Source organism: Hippoglossus hippoglossus, chromosome 4 (genome assembly GCF_009819705.1).
Source record: "Hippoglossus hippoglossus isolate fHipHip1 chromosome 4, fHipHip1.pri, whole genome shotgun sequence".
NCBI lineage: Eukaryota > Metazoa > Chordata > Actinopteri > Pleuronectiformes > Pleuronectidae > Hippoglossus > Hippoglossus hippoglossus.
This window is the reverse complement of record NC_047154.1, coordinates 14,685,067-14,701,751: the sequence shown is the minus strand read 5'-3', so window position 1 is coordinate 14,701,751 and position 16,685 is coordinate 14,685,067. Positions and strand designations below refer to the sequence as shown.

Genomic DNA, 16,685 nt, shown 5'->3' with positions numbered 1-16,685 from the left:
TCTTATCAGGGTGTCACAGAGACGAGTACTCATAGTTCTGAAAACCAGTTTTTAACTGTAGTTTTATTTGCACTTCAGGGCCACCGTACTGCAGCTTTACACACATCTAATTGACCACTAGCAGGTCTTGTCACACTACTTTGAGAACTCCAGACAGAAAAACTATACCTCCGCTAAAAAGTTTTGATCGATTTCGTCGAATCTTGAACTTTAATATATTAATTTTGATATAACATTAACACGTACATTAGACCTATATAAATCGAATCAGCTTTTTTACGTGACCATTGATTGATAAATGATATCAGTGAAATATTTCCATACTGCATGTCTTTCTGAAGCATTACATTTAAAAAAAGGAAAATTATACATGTCATTTAAACAGAATATATATGGAGTGAAAGAATTGCTCATACATGAAATTGAAATGGCACAGATAGAAAAAGATTAGTACACATTATACCTGAGTAAGATAATGTAAAGTCCAGCAGTGCTTGTTTTACAGTGTAACAGCAGCAGGATGTAAATGAAAAGCATGTTGTCACATTTATAATATCATCATAGTAGGTGTTATATATATGAGAATATGTCATATAATATACATAAAACCCATATTGTAGTGATGATGATGATGATGATGATGATGATGATGATGATGATGATTGTGGTAGTGGTGATGATGATGATGATATAGGTGGTGGTGATGATGATGTTGATGATGATGATGATGATGGTGGTGGTGGTGGTGGTGGTGGTGGTGGTGATGATGGTGATGATGATGATGGTGGTGATGATGATGATGATGATGATGATGATGATGATGATGATGGTGGTGGTGATGATGGTGATGATGGTGATGATGATGAGGATGATGGTGGTGACGGTGATGATGGTGATGATGATGATGGTGGTGATGATGATGATGATGATGATGATGATGATGATGGTGGTGGTGGTGGTGATGATGGTGATGATGATGAGGATGATGGTGGTGGTGGTGATAATGATGATGATCTCCACCACCCCCCCCCCTCCCCCCCCCCCCCCCCCCCCCCCCCTCTCTCTGTCACCGCCCCTCAGCAACAGCAGGAGCTGGTTGCGTCAAACACGCTCCTCCTCCTCCTCCTCCTCCTCCTCCTCCTCTCATGTGTTTCCCCTGAACGCTGCACAGCCCCCTCACCGTCATCATCTTCATCACCATCAGAGGAGCGCAGACAGGTAACCGCAACGTCGCACTTCTTCAGTGGAGGCTCCTCTCTGCTCTCTGACACGTTCTATAGATCCGTGTGGGTCCACGGTGTTGTTGAGGTTGTTCATCAGGATGTGAAGGAGGAATTCCTCACTGCGCTTTCTGTGTAGCCTCGTTTGTTTGTTGCAGTGTGTTTGTATGTGTGTGGGGGCGTCTCACTGTGAACCCCATGATGTTTGTTTGTTTGTTTTGCGGTTTCGTGGAGGATCTGACATATTGTTATTATGGTGTACAACCAGGCGTGTGTGTATGTGTGTGTGTGTGTGTGTGTGGTCCAGGTATTAATCATCTTGTGGGGACCCAGTGAAAGGGTTAGGCAAGAGTTAGGCAAATAACTGGTTAATTATGTATGTCAATTTAATGTCCCCTGAAGTTGTCAAGACACGACTGTGTATGTATGTGTGTGTGTGCCCGCGCGTGTGTTTCTGCGCGCTCTCATTTCTGTTACCTTTTTTGTTGATAAACACTGACCTTGTCGGGACCAGTGGACCTCGTGGGGACCAAACCTCGGTCCAGCTGAGGCAAAACTTAACTTCTCAGGTAATTTGTGGTTAGGTTAGGGTTAGAGTTAGGTATGAATTGGTCATGGTTAAGGTTAAGGTTTTGGTTTGGCTGTCCATGTCAATGCAAAGTCCTTATAACCATAGCTGGACAAACCTGTGTGTGTGTGAAGTACTCCTTGCATGCATGCATTGCTGAGTTATTGTGTATTTGTTGGGATACATGTAGAGAATCATGGACCCACTGTGTTTGTTTCCATGCCTCGCAAACTAATAACTGTATGTGATCCAGAGCCCAAGTTCCAATCAATTAGTTAATTGACAGAAAATAAGCAATTCATTGTTTCTCTCATTTTTCCAAGCAAAGCAAAACATGTGTAGCATGCAGAGCCTCTGTTTCCCACAGTCACATACTATTATTATTACTTTATAACCTTGGTCTGTGGGAAATTAGAATTTAATTTCACTTCTTTTCTGATATTTTACAGACCAACAATCAAGATAAAGATATTAACCTGCTGATGAATGTGTGAACAAGACCCAGCTTCATTCCCTCTAATATTTCATCTTTAATTTCTAATCTTAAAAGTTTCAGCTTATGTTTGGCATAAATATGAATAAGGCATCAATGTTTCAGGAGCTTATGGCATTGAGGGAGTCCAGCAAACAGTCACACAAAACACTGTTCTCCTCCTCTCCTCTCCTCTCCTCTCCTCTCCTCTCCTCAGAATGGAGGCCCTGTTAAACGAGTGGCTGTGGCAGGAGAAGTACTGGCTTCCTCCTGGTATCCGCTGGCGGGACATTAAGATGAAGGAGGAAGACGGACGCTTTCCTCTACCCAGGGATCTCATCTACACCTTGCCTCTGGCCCTCGCCTTCATAGCCCTCAGATATGTCTTTGAGAGGTGAGAGACTCCTGCCTGATCTCGGCTGGACCACGAAATCACAACTTAATCTCACTTCCTAATTGTTTTCATAAATTTTGACGTGTGCTATGCCCCATTTACTGGAGCATCAATTTGTGAATATAGCCGTTTTCAGACATGAACTAGGGATAATGTCCACAAGGGGGTCAAGACTTTCTCCGGAGTTTACAGATGTGTTCACAACAATACAGAAATCTCTGGAGCGTTCAGGTGAGCGATGGTGCAGCATGCAGGAGGAAGGACCGTGGAAATCACTTGTGTGTGTTTACAGCATTGACTCTGGCGTCGGCTCTTATCACCAAAAGCTCTTGAATTCCCCTGTTGACATCTTTGTACATGTTTTGCACTTTTTCGTCCCTTGCGTGTTAGAAACACCATCAGTGTGCCCACTTGCTCGCAGTGAATCCTCAGGATAATCTCCTGCTGTATTCTCACATGGGCTCAATCTGACATTATACAGATTTCTTATTCGGGGGCTGGCAGGAGAAACTCCAGAGAATGTCCTCTGCAACTTACTTAGACATTTGCATTCTCACATGCAGCCCCTTCAGATAATTTGTTGAGATAATCCAGAGTTCTGTGCAGGTCTTATTTGTGATAGGCCTGCAAGCTTGAAATGAAGTGTTACAGTTTTATAAGAGTCAGTTGGAGTCAAGTATGATGCTGCTATTTGGATCTGTTGCCACGTGAAAGAAAACATTTTTAAACAGTCATTTCCTCTGATTTAATCTCATGTTGTTTTACTGACTGGCTGGCTTGCTGCTTGTAAAACTGCTTGTGTGGCTCAGGATAATGACTCCTCTCCTCTTCATTAGTCCTCAGAGTACATGGAGGCTGCAGATCAGACTTGCAGCAGGAGACCGGCATCATGAGTAGACAGTTTTAACTGCTGACAGTGTGAAAACCCTTTCTCCTCCCAGAGGGATTGGACTGTACTGAGCAGATAAAAAATGTGTGTGTGGCTTTTGAGGAAAAGGAGGATAGCTACTGTGATATGTGGCTGATGTGCTGAGATAAGGTTAAATTTAGCTTTTTAATGTCGGAGGCCAACTGATAAAACAACAGCCTCTGCAGCCTTTTATAGTTCAAACTACCACCAGAAGTCACGAGGTATAAAGTCAGATGGGAAAAGGCTAATGTGAATCCCCAGTTGTGCTTTTATGAGAATCCTGCTCCTGAAGCATCGAGAGACTGTGGTGACGACAAGAGGGAATTCAACCGTATCCTCTGCAGGAGATGGTGACGACAGGCAGGACAGAATGATGTGATTGGTTTCTGAATATTTGTGGAGTAGCTTGGTAAAAGTAATTAATAGCATTTAAGGCTGCAAAGATAAAAAGAATATTAATTTATTCAACCTTCATATATTTTAGATTTTTTTTGTGTTTTTCTATCTATTTTGTGCATTTGTTGATTTTTTTTAACAATATATATATGGCACCTTCCAAGTCTCAAATGCAATAATTTGGTGCTATTCTTGGTCTTACACGATGAACTGCATTTTTGACTGTTGGTCAGAAAGATTTACAACATTTTATAAAGTCACCTTGGGGATTATATTCTGATGGGCAATAATATGTAAGTGCAGCCCTTGCATACTTGGGTGATGCACATTTCCAGGAACAACTTGATTCACCTGAGCACATAAAGGAGGTTTTCAGATATGTGATCATTTGTTTACACCTTTATCACTTTCCTGCACCAGTGTATAAAAAAAAGATTGTGGGATGTTATTGAACTGGAAAATAAATCAGATATATTGAACCCCCAACATAATGATAATTTACTCATGTTATAAAAAAATTCAGAATCCCATTATATTGGAAGCAATTACCACAAACAAGTCAGAAATTAGTCATCATTATTGACACAAATCATATGCTTATGCATTAAAAACAAGTAGTAGTGTAAGCTCATGCCTGTAAAGCTGTAAGACCCAACCTTAGAGTCGGCATACCTGTACATTTACAGTAACTTGTTCTGCTGGTAAGTGGACAGGAATCGTGAATGATGGAGACAATGTGCATGAGCATGTGATGGATGGAATGATAGACTTGTTTTTGCAAGCTGTCCCCTTATCAGCTCTATCTGTTAAAACTACGTGAGCTATGTTTGGCTGAAAGATTAGTGCTACTGTTTGGTTTAAAGCTGATTTTCATGTCGCCCGTTTACTCGTTGGAGTGGTAACATTAGTTCAGTCAGGAACCCTTGGTCATGATTTAACCATTTATTGCACAAATGGGAATACAGCTATGCTCCATTCTTTGGATGTTCCCTGGATTAGCCAAGCAGCATGCTTAGATAAAACAGGGAACATGTGCAAAACCCCCCAGTGGGCATGGCAGGCCAGATACATTTGTTCAAGATGAATACCATTTACCACAACCATGTTTGATGGTAAGTGCTGAAAGGAGGAGGCTGGGGTGGTGGAGGCAAGTTGCCGGCAGCAGGGCGTGAGTGGCAGTGTAGCTGAGCAGGGATCAGTGAGGAGGAGGTCATATTTAAAGGGACCGCTTTGTTGAGAGAATGGGCTGTGATTGGTTAGTGACTGACAAGCAACTATAAACCTATCAGTAGCTGACAGCTTGTGAACTAACGCAATGCTTCATATGTATTACTTGCAGACAGCAGGTGTGCAGGAGTCTATAATACCATATGTTAAATATCATGTGTGTTGCCGAGTTGGGCATCTGTGTATTTTGCTGTTGTGGTGGACGTTGGATTTTTGTGATGTTGCTTATGTCTGAGGAGCAGTCAGTCGGCAGGAAAGTGCAAAGGTGTGTCTTCATTTCATCGTCCCAGGCCACAGCTGTTTAGTGTGTGTGTGTGTGTGTGTGTGTGTGTGTGTGTGTGTGTGTGTGTGTGTGTGTGTGTGTGTGTGTGTGTGTGTGTGTGTGTGTGTGCGTGTGTTATATGATGTTGTAACCTGAGACTGTGTTTGTCTCAGTCAAAGCTGTCCTGACCTTCTCCTTCTCTCTGGTCTCCCCCCTCCCTGCTGACTTCAGGGAGATTATCTGAGATAAAGTTACTGTACACACGTGATCATGCACACACACACACACACACACACACACACACACACACAGAGATCAAGACATCTCACCGGTACTTATACACTCACACACATGCAGATCAAATGTCTCTTGATGCCATATCACTTAATGACAAAGGCTGCCTGGCCCAATGTCGCAGTGTGTCCCATAGGAGCGACTCCACGGGCTGTCGGCAGCAGAATAATGAGCTGTCTTGTTGTCATTACTGTGCATTGTACTGTGATAACATCACACTGGACAGCTGTTGATGTCACCTCGCACTAATTCTATAATCTATCAGAAAAAGATTGGTTGTTAACGTAGAAAATTCATTTTCTTCTCTCTCCTGCTCTCTCTCCTCTCAGGCTCGTCGCCGTCCCGTTCAGCAGAGTTTTAGACGTGAAGGATCAGATTCGGATCCGAGCCGCTTCCATCCCAAAGCTGGAGACCTTCTACAAACAGAACAGTCGGCAGCCATCGCAAGTTTGTATTTTTCTTCCTCCTTCCCGTCTTTTGCTGATGACGGAAAATCCCTCTTGTCTCACAGCAGTAATTTCCAACACCCGCTTTCCGACCAGCACCTGTGATTAAGATCTTGCAAACACGTGAATAAACATTACAAGTAGCAGCAAATGCCTTTCAGATGTTTTTTCCCCAAATTAGCCTCTTAGACTAAAGACAGGCAGCCCAATCTTGCTGGGGGCTACATGTAAGTACTTTACATGTAAGTACTAGGTACTTTACATTTTTGTCCAAACAACCTCCTCTGCATATTTTTGACGTGTAATACTCTTAAAAAGACAATAGAATTGACATTTTTGTCGTCATTATTTTCAAAACCAAAATTATTAGAGTTAGACAAATATAGATAAATTCTGTAGTAATTCTTAAAGCAGTAGAAAATCACAAATAGAAATCATTAGTCAAAACAATAAGAAGAGTGGAGAATTGTAATGTAACTATAAGACTAAACCTATAAGATCCTTTTGAAAAGAGAAGGAAGTCCCCACTGAGCTTCAGTAAATTCATGAGTCACGCTGAGGTAGATAAGTGGAAGAAGTGTTACGAAGGTAAAATGATTATTCAACACAGGAAGTTTGGATGAGTTGTGTAAGGTGTGTTTACTGTGTCACTTTCTAATGTCACCGTTTCCTCCTTTGAAGCTGCTAACGAGAAAAGTAAATGAGCCTCTGCATCGGGAAAAATAATTAAAAGATTATTGCAGTTTTGTCTTATACAGATATTTTTTCCTCCTTTCCTTTTACCGGTAAACAGGTGTGCACAAGTAACAGAAGTTTTTAGGTTCCACCCTTCGTTTGACGTTGTGACACTGATGTCTCTGCGAGGACAAGCAGGCTTTTGCTCCTGTCACGACAAGATGTGACTTGATATGTCAAGTGAAAATCCACAGCTCCATGAGAACAGCTCAGTGTAGTGGCTCTGTGTGCATGCATATGTGTTTATTCACATGCATGTGTGCACACTTTCCGTTTTTTGTGTTTGCTGACTTATTTCCAAATCTTCCTCAACTCGCAGCAGCTCACGTGTGATTCTTTTGTTGCTCCATGTTAATGTCAGGTCACAAACACAGGAAATCGGATACCCGACCCGAGACCATTGAGACTTGTCGGTCAGGTAGGGCTAGGACAAAAACTTTGGAATGAAATCCTGGTTTGGGTCTGGCTTGGTTACGTTGGATGGGCTATCTACTTTTATTTTTTAAACTGCACGTTCCTGTAATCAGGGAAGATTTCAGGGACGGGTTTGCACACACAAAAAAAAAATGAATGCCTGTTGGGTTCAGGTCGGTTTCAGGTCGGGTTCAGGTCAGGTTCAGGTCGGTTTCAGGTCGGGTTCAGGTCGGGTTCAGGTCGGTTTCAGGTTGGTTTCAGGTCGGGTTCAGGTCGGGTTCAGGTCGGGTTCAGGTCGGGTTCAGGTCGGTTTCAGGTCGGGTTCAGGTCGGGTTCAGGTCGGTTTCAGGTTGGTTTCAGGTCGGGTTCAGGTCGGGTTCAGGTCGGGTTCAGGTCAGGTTCAGGTCGGTTTCAGGTCGGGTTCAGGTCGGGTTCAGGTCGGTTTCAGGTTGGTTTCAGGTCGGGTTCAGGTCGGGTTCAGGTCGGTTTCAGGTCGGGTTCAGGTCGGGTTCAGGTCGGGTCCGGTTAGTTTTCTCTCAGGCTCGGACGAGTTGGGACAGAAAATTGTGGCCTGAGCCGCTCTCCACCACACATAGCAAATGCAGCAAAATGAAAATATGTTTGTTGTTTTGCCTTAAATGGAGCGACGCCTGCGAGCTGGTTCAGGCGGCTCGAGCTGCGCTGCTCCAATCATGTGACATACATCATGTGACATACCTCACTCTCCACAACCATCTATAATACACACCCACCTTATTAGGCGGTCTAATTAAGCAGAGAAAATTTCCCATCACTCTCTTTTCTTGCCCTCGCTGCTGCGTCAGCATTGCTCTCAGTTGCTCCAGCCCCTCCACCACCCCAGCATCCACCTGTAGGCTCCCACGGGGGGTTACAAGTATTTACTCCCATCATATCTATGTTATTATATCTGGGGGAGTGATTAAGTCAGAGCCTCGACGTCAAACACTAAACCTGTTCTACTGTTGCTATAACCATTTGAACGTGAGTTGTCTGACTGAACTCTGAACAACACACTCTTTGTTCAGGACAAGGTAACACAACACTTTGAAAAGTATCTGGTTGCAGAAAGGGAAAGCAGACAGCGTCAGATAAACAGTCGTCTGGTTACAGGCTCATCAGGTCAGAACAAATTGTTGTTTGATTAAGCACATGTAACATCGTAGGAATCGTCCATGTAGACGTTGTACAATGTGCAGCTTGTAGGATCTGAATTTTCCTGCGATGAAACACAACTGACAGAGGGATCAGCATGTTGCTCAGGCCAGTGATAAATCAAATGTGAAATACTGCATCTCAGACAGTGAGAGGACAGCTCGCAGCTTTGCAGAGTCTTGAATCAGTATGAACATGTGAAAAAAGTGCTAAATTCACCCTGAACCCACGCCTGACGTGTAACCATGTGTGTGTGTTTGTGTGTGTGCTCAGAGTGAGCTGCTGAGTCTGGGGAAGCAGTGTGGCCTCTCTCAGAGAAAAATACAGACGTGGTTCAGACACAGACGGAACCAGGATCGACCCAGCAACACCAAAAAGTTCTGCGAGGCCTCGTGAGTTTCTTTACCTAAACAAATAAATGAAACAGACTAAAGCTGTTGTGGGTTCAATGTTTTGGAAAGGGTTCACCGAGTGGGTTTGTAGCAGAGACGAACATCACAACATTCAAACTCTTATTGTGTAGATAGTGTCACAAACAAACAGCAGGAAGTTAGTCATTTGTGCAAAGGAAACTTTCTGAAGTTGGATCACCTCCTGTTTCAGATGTTAAGCTTCAAACTGTTGCTGCTGCTAAGTTTTCTTTATATTCTTTTGAGTCATATATGCTTTTAAAACTGAGGCCAATTTTCACATTATATTAAATTTATATGTATGATCAACTAATATTTTGTATCTATTTGTATCTATTCGTTAATGATTATTTTCGGTCTCTAACACGTTCATGTTTATCTCTGCAGTTGGCGGTTCGTCTTCTACCTGGTTGCATTCACCGCTGGGCTCGCCTCTTTAATTAATGTAAGTCTGTTGGTCACCTGCTTCTCATCTCACACATGTTCTTGTCCTGAATTACACTTGTGAACAATTTATTCAATGTCTATGAATATAAATGTGAGGATGTTGTTGTTGGGTGTGAGTGTGATGGATTTAGTGTTTTATATATATACTCTACATGTAAGTGTTTCATTATCCTAAACCTGTATGTACATTGTGAATGACCTTCTGTTTCCTCATGAGGTTTAAATCATGTCCACGCTACAACTGAATAATTGTTTCCTCGATTCTTCAGAGTGCGTGGCTGTGGGATCACAGAGAGTGTTGGAGGGGATATCCCAAACAGGTGAGCAGGAAGCACTGGGATCTGAGGGGAACGTTTCTGTGAAAAACAAGTTTGGTAACCAAATGATGTCAGTTGAAGGGGACTTGTGTGAATGACATCAATTAGAGTCAGTTAGACACGGATATTCTGGTCTGGAATTTGTTTACAACAGAACTGAATTGCATCATTTAGATTAGTTAGATGTGTTCAACAGAAAATGAATCAACAGTTTAGAAAAATGATCAAGCAAAAATGTCAAAACGTTTCCTTGCTTCTCAAATGTGAGGTTTTGATCGTTTTCTTCACTTTATTTGATTAAAAATGTAATCTTTGTTGGTCAGACAAAACTGGACTTGGACTCCTCAAACTCGTAATGGGCACCTTTCACCACTTCTCGGATGTTAATAGACTGACTCAACTAGAATGGAACTAAATAGAGCACACACCTCCGCCAAGGCCCAACAGTCCCCTTAAACTCAATTAGGCCTCAGGATGTTGCACATACTCATAGATATCAGTTCCCTAAACAAGCCTGATTTTAATCATCAAGATCAATGAATTATTCCCTTGGATATTGGCGAAAATGTCGGCCACTTCGCAATGTTAAAGCAAGTGAAAAATATATCCTGGATCCTCCCTTTAAACTTGAATGGGTTCTTTCTTGAAACATGTGTCAACCAAGTTTTGTGAAAATTCCATCTCAACACTAACGCTAACAAAAAGTAAGCAGAACAAACAATAGCTGGGTGTGAACCAACATCACAAAGTCTTGAGTCTCTGTGAAAGGATTTGTCCGCAGCAGATTTTGATTTCTATCACAGATTAGTGAGAGCTCTCCATTCACCCACTAACACTCTCCATTCTCCATTCCTTTCACTTTCTTTACAGTCGGCCCGAATGCTTCTGTGTTTCTAGATGTTTTCCCCACAACTTATATCTCCGCGCTGATGACAGTTAGGTATGCCTGCAGGTTAGCCTTCCTCAGGGGAGCCCAGCCCTCTCTAGAGGGGTCATGACCACAAACGGAAAAAGAAAAAAACAGTAGAAAGGAAAAGTGCAAAGCCACATATCTCTCTATCTGCTGTTTGACTGATTGCAGCTCCTGCAGGCCATTCTGCTGCTGACCTTTTTTTCCTTTTCTGAGCACTGTGGTCTCTGACAGAGAAAAGAAGGATGTGTTTTCGGGGGTTAAATGCCTCAGTCGGCTTCCTGTCATTGTGTTGCTGCAGACTGAGTGCTCTGTGCTCTGCAAGAGGTGTTTGGATTTGAGATAGCACACCACCACTTTCTCTGAATCAAAACACTGACAAATTTAGCTGTTAAACTGTTTTGTTTAAGTCTCTATAGGAATGTTTAGGTGTTTTTTTTTTATATGACCATCCAGAGCTTTGGAAACACTGAACTGTGCATGTTGAAGGGGCCAAAATCAGTTCCAATGTCAGTTCATTCCATTCTTTTAGCTCTCACAAAATGCAGTGAGACAGTTCTGCTGCGCAAAAGCTCCAGGAAACATCCACAATGGGTTTTCCTGAGGCGACACAGATGTTGGAAATGCTTTTGTTGCAGCCACATAGCCACTCTGACTCATTGATTCTCTCTTCCTCTCGTTTTTCAGCCCGTGGCCGAGGCTCATTACTGGTATTACATCCTGGAAATGGGTTTTTATTTGTCGCTGCTGATGTGCGTCTCTGTGGACGTCAAGCGAAAAGTGAGTGTGATTTTCAAAATCATGCACAAACACACACACATCTTCGTATTATTTCTCTGGAAGTTCTGGGAATTCAGAATTATGTGATTCAAACACAAAACAGTGGTGAGTTCTATATGGGCACAAGATTCAAGTTTTCACTTGTTTGTCCTTCAATTACATTGCATCCAGCTCATAGTGTGATTTTTAAATTATAGTTTCCTAAGTATGTATAAAAGCTAATATGAAGAACAGTAATGATAATATGTCACGGAATAAAAAGATAAACTTACAAACAGACATGAACTGAATGCAATTACAGATAAATAAGACGTAAACAGACATGAGAATTATTGCACATATTGGATAACATTATACATATATAATATATATATATATATAATAGACATGGTGTATTGTAAACTGAGGAGGAGTTTCATGGGCTTCAGATGAGAGCCAGAGGTGTTTTGATAAATAATATCAGTCTATAATGGGTGAAACCTATTCCTTTAGGCTTGACATTCGGTTCTGGTCAGTCAGTTTTATGTGAGAGACTCGAAGCTGCTGCTCAGAGATATCTGACCTTTTACAACAAGTAAGCAAATGACTGCAGATCACATGTAAATCTGACTTTGCTCCATCAGAGCAACAAGATGTCGAGCTGCTGAAGTCGTGGTTCGACTCCTGTGCTTCTCTCTCATGCTGTGTGATGTGTGTGTTCCCGTGTGTGTTCCAGGATTTCAAGGAGCAGGTCATTCATCACATCGCCACCATATTCCTCATTGGTTTCTCCTACTGTGCCAACTATGTGAGGGTTGGCACTCTGGTGATGCTGGTGCACGACTCCTCTGACTTCCTGCTCGAGGTAAAACACCATGATGCAGCTTTTACACCCTGCCCCTCCCTCTTTCCATTGGCATCTATTAGTGGTGGACCATTGCATAAATGTGTACTTTATAAGTTGGAGGAAAAGGAAGGAGGAAATACTGTACTTCATTAGAATAAATTGAAATGTGCAAGGCTTTGACATTTCAGAAAGGGAACTTGACTTGAAAACAGCTCTTGTGTGTTTATTGCGGAGGTTTTCTTTCTTTTACAACTCTACTCATTACACCCCTGTGTCTGGTATAACCCACAGAAAAGCATTAGGGTCTGTGCTTAAAATACCCTTTAGCTGTAAAATAATTCTTACCTCCTCGTCGCCCGCTGATACAACAGGCCCATTGTTCCTTGGTTTTATGACAGTGATTGTCTTGGGTGTCACATTTCACTGATAACATCTGAAAAACCAAGTTTGTCAGTATTATCTCAGAGCTGAGGAAATATGTGGAGCTCGTTATGTGAGCACAGATGTGACTGGGTGTCGTCTGGCGTCTGATAAGTCATAAAGGGACAATAATGTGGATTTCTAAACCTTAATATTTTGAATAAAGTTTTAATAAATCCCACTGTGGCCTTTGAAAGTATTTTCAACCCATCTGATTTTATAATTCACACATTCAGATGATAAGCTTCAGAAATCGGCAGAAAAGCTTTAAATTTAATTTATTGCTTTTGTTGCTACTAACGCTTTCACCTCAGGCTTGAGTTGTACGTTTCATATTTAGAATATAAACTGTTCCATTGCTTTAATTATTAAATTAAACATTTGAACATTTAAATAGTGGAGGAAATGCCTAAATTATCACAAATCCAGACTGATTGAATTCTCAGGGTAGGTACTGGAGACAGACAGCGAGATTATCCTGCAGCTAAAAGGTTGTAGAACCACCACTGGACTCTTTTGTTGCCCACTCTCTGTAAACTGCTCGGGAAACAGCATCAATAATTATTGTGTTTGTTATATGTAGAGATGATTGTGGATTGTGCTTAAAATCAGGGGCGTCACAACGGGGAAGAACCCTCTTAAATTCTATGATCGGCCATGAACAGGTGCTTTGTAATTTAAGAGTTGTGGTTGAAGACTAGAACGTCTACAGTGTGAGTGTATGATGTCCTTGTATGTAAAGTACGATCTGAATTGTTTGAAGATTGGAATTATGGGGTTTGGTAACACATGCCCCCCCCCCAGGTCCCCTTTGCCTGGGGCCCCCAGAGTCCCTCGAAACATTCCTGCTTGAAATAGATTTAAACTATCAATACAGTATGTAGTCACATTTTCTGTGATTAGTAATTCTTAACAAGAACTTTATCTTTCTTTTTCATACACAAGTCTGCTAAGATGTTTCACTATGCCGGTTGGACGAGGACGTGTGACTCTCTGTTTGTCGTCTTCGCTCTCGTCTTCCTTGTCACGAGGCTCGTGGTGTTTCCTAGCAGGTGGGACATTTCACTGTACGTCAGCTGATTTCAGCTTATTGCAGTTACGTTGGAATCAGAGTATAATTATTTTTGCAGAAATATTCAACTAGGTTTTGAGGTCATTTACAGGAGAAATTACATGGTAAGTCCACCAGAGGGCACTGACGAGTTGGTTTGTCCTCTGTCACATGTCCCCCTCGGTGTGTATCATGGTCAGAGATGTTTGATTGATCAAAATGTTGATTATATATGTTTATGTTTTTACGAAATTGTATTGGTGCAAATTCTTTTAGATTTGGAGTTGGATTCATGTTACCCTGTGTTGGAATTTGCTGCGTCAAACAAGTCATATCACACATTACCTCAAACTTGCCAAACTGTTTATGCTGTGGTCATTTGGTTAAATATCTGGTTTAAAATGACCACAGCTAAAAAATGTTGTGCTCCATCATCCACCATCACGTTTTTAAAACATGTTTTTTGTCGTCTCTGCAGTCTGCACTTAACTGTGGATCTGCTCCTTTGTTCTGGATCATCACCAAAGTGTGTCTCATATTTCCAACATGCATCTTCTCTCTCTTTCTCCCACCAACTTCACGTCACTGGTTTACAAAGAGTTTATTTGGTCATTCGAGAAACAGAACGTCGGAGGTCGAAATGCTCTCAACTTCTCAAGTATGGAACTACACTGAGGTCAAAGCTGACTGTTCTATCATTGTTTCTGTTGTACAGAGTGGTCCACACAACCCTGGTGGTGTCTTCAGAATTCTTCCAGCCCTTCTTCGGTTATTATTTCTTCAATGCTCTGCTGTTAGTGCTGCAAGCCCTGCACGTCTTCTGGGCGTATCTCATCCTGCGCATGGTCTATAAGTTTGTGTTCTCGGGCAAGGTAAGAGGAGCACGTTGTTAAAACAGCACCTTATGGGGCGTGGGATTACAAAATCGTTCATCATCCGTTATTTTTCTGCAAAGGTGGAGCGAGATGTACGCAGCGATGAAGAGAGCGAAGTGGAGGATGAAGAGGAGGAGCATGAGGAAGAGGGAGACGAATGCAGCTGGGAGCAAAGGAAGGGTGCCATCAACTCCAAACTGGCATCACTGGCGAACAACTGTGTCCTGAACAACCTGACCCACCAGAGGAATATAAACAGCAGACTGCCTAAAGCCAGATAGTGGAGAACCCCCCCTCCTCCTTGTCCACCAAGCCTCACTGGATAAACAGTTGTTTCACCCATCGCTGATTGGAAATGAACTTGTTTGTGATGTATGATACACACACGTGGCTTGTGAACACATAACAAGGTCCATTGAAGATTTCAGGTCAGGGTAGGTCTGCATCCTATTTATCTTCAAAAAATAAAGAGGGCAAAGAAGCACCGATGATTGTAAATCTAAGGAAGACACCCCATCATGTCTCTCACCCTGACTATTTTAAATTGGCAAGACAAGGAGAGAGTAAAAATTTATTTTACGTCTACTCATAAGTGTTGTTTTTCCAGATTTTGTATTTAGGTTGTTTGTTTTCATTGAAGGAAATCAACTTGTTTGTAAATACCTAAGTGTAGAAACTCTGATTCATTTATCCTTTCTTTGTTCAACAAGAGAAACTGAATATTTTATACTAAATGCAGCTGTTATCTAATATATGTTATAATGTGTTTTAAATTAAAGCTAGAATGAGGTAGTACTGCACTCTCCCAGCATTCACATGCACATTATGGTTGATTGTACTGAGGCTGTTAAAAACATTGATTGTAGTAAAAGTCGACAAACCACTTAATAGAATATTTTTATGAACCATTTACCCAACAGATTTTTATTTTGTTTTAATCTGTGGCGGAATCCATAAAAGTTCTTTAGGAATAAAAAAAAAAATATTTGTAATGGCATGGTTTGACTTGCTCTGTGGATTTAGCCTGTTATGTTGAAGATAGATTTTAGAAGAGATGTGGCGCCCCCTTTTGCACAAAGAAGAACATATCTTAGTAGAGATGGCACTCCCCCATGTCTCAAAATGATGCCTTTGGGAAAAAAGTACTTAAATCAGGTGTATGTGTGTGTGTGTGTGTGTGTGTGTGTGCGTGTGTGTGCGTGCGTGCGTGCGTGCGTGCGTGCGTGCGTGGCACCATGAATTCTCATAGATGCCTTGGCTGCTGTTTTTACACTGTTCTGTGACGAGCACTCGATATATGACGCTCTGTGTGTTGGTAGGATTACGTTTACTGGACAAACACATGGACCAGGCCTTACTGGGACTGGTTTCAATGTTACTGAGCTGGTGGTGACACCTGGTTAAGCCATGATAAAGACTATATGGGCATTAGAAAGACATGAGGGAAATGTTAGATATTTTAGGTGGTGAAGTTGTCTCCAAAGGTCAAATAGTCAAAGTCTCAGATGAAGGAAAGCTTTGTTCAAATGTAAAGATTTTGTTGTTTTTATGAAAGCTTGTTTTGATACGACTAGACAGACACTAACACTGTACTGGAAACGGGAAATTGCTTGGTTTTACTTATCCAACACACTGGAACAACGAGCTGACATCAGTCATGTTATATAATATGTATGTAATGTTGTTTGGCTCCAGGTTATCAATTCACTGCTCTGCTCGTACACAGTTTGTCATCCACTACCAAAAACTAAAGGGCTGATCCACTGAATGACACACCTGTGATGCCACAAAGATACTAATATTTATTACAGAGAGAAATATAAAGTGCATAACCAGAAAATGTGAGGAGATATGTCATGTTTCCATCTTTTGAGTTACATTTGACTGTTCTCTTATGAGTGTACAAGGATGCTCTATTGATCTGTGGAAAGTTTTAATAAATTATATTGAAGAAATAAGAACTGGTCCCTTTATGTTATCTTGAATATCTTTTTTTTCAGTCCATATTTGTTTTTATTTGATTATGTTTTGGGGTTCTCTGTCCGTCCCACTCTTGTACCTCAAGTATGCCCAGATAGAATTACTTCTATTTTTCCTCATGAAATTGTTATCATAAGAAATATATAAAATTCTGCACA

The 16,685-nt window shown here is 41.6% G+C and overlaps 1 protein-coding gene across 1 annotated transcript; it reads left to right on the top strand.

Annotated features, from left to right (window-relative positions):
• The first annotated feature begins 1,109 nt into the window (after window positions 1–1,109).
• On the top strand, window positions 1,110–16,508 carry LOC117759753 (ceramide synthase 2-like). The gene is made up of 11 exons (XM_034582097.1): window positions 1,110–1,218; window positions 2,478–2,654; window positions 6,073–6,190; window positions 8,785–8,903; window positions 9,309–9,366; window positions 9,638–9,688; window positions 11,283–11,375; window positions 12,091–12,219; window positions 13,567–13,673; window positions 14,388–14,544; window positions 14,628–16,508. The coding sequence occupies exons 2-11, from the start codon at window positions 2,479–2,481 to the stop codon at window positions 14,826–14,828; spliced, it is 1,209 nt and encodes a 402-aa protein (XP_034437988.1). The 5' UTR covers window positions 1,110–1,218; window position 2,478; the 3' UTR covers window positions 14,829–16,508.
• Window positions 16,509–16,685: the final 177 nt, after the last annotated feature.

What these genes read in the sequence shown, in the direction of transcription:
- LOC117759753 (XM_034582097.1), top strand. Translation starts at nt 2,479, where the DNA reads ATGGAGGCCCTGTTAAACGAGTGGCTGTGGCAGGAGAAGTACTGGCTT. An exon ending in GGAGGGGATATCCCAAACAG is followed by an intron (nt 9,689 to 11,282) that starts GTGAGCAGGAAG and finishes CTCGTTTTTCAG; the next exon opens with CCCGTGGCCGAGGCTCATTA. An exon ending in CTCGTGGTGTTTCCTAGCAG is followed by an intron (nt 13,674 to 14,387) that starts GTGGGACATTTC and finishes TCTGTTGTACAG; the next exon opens with AGTGGTCCACACAACCCTGG.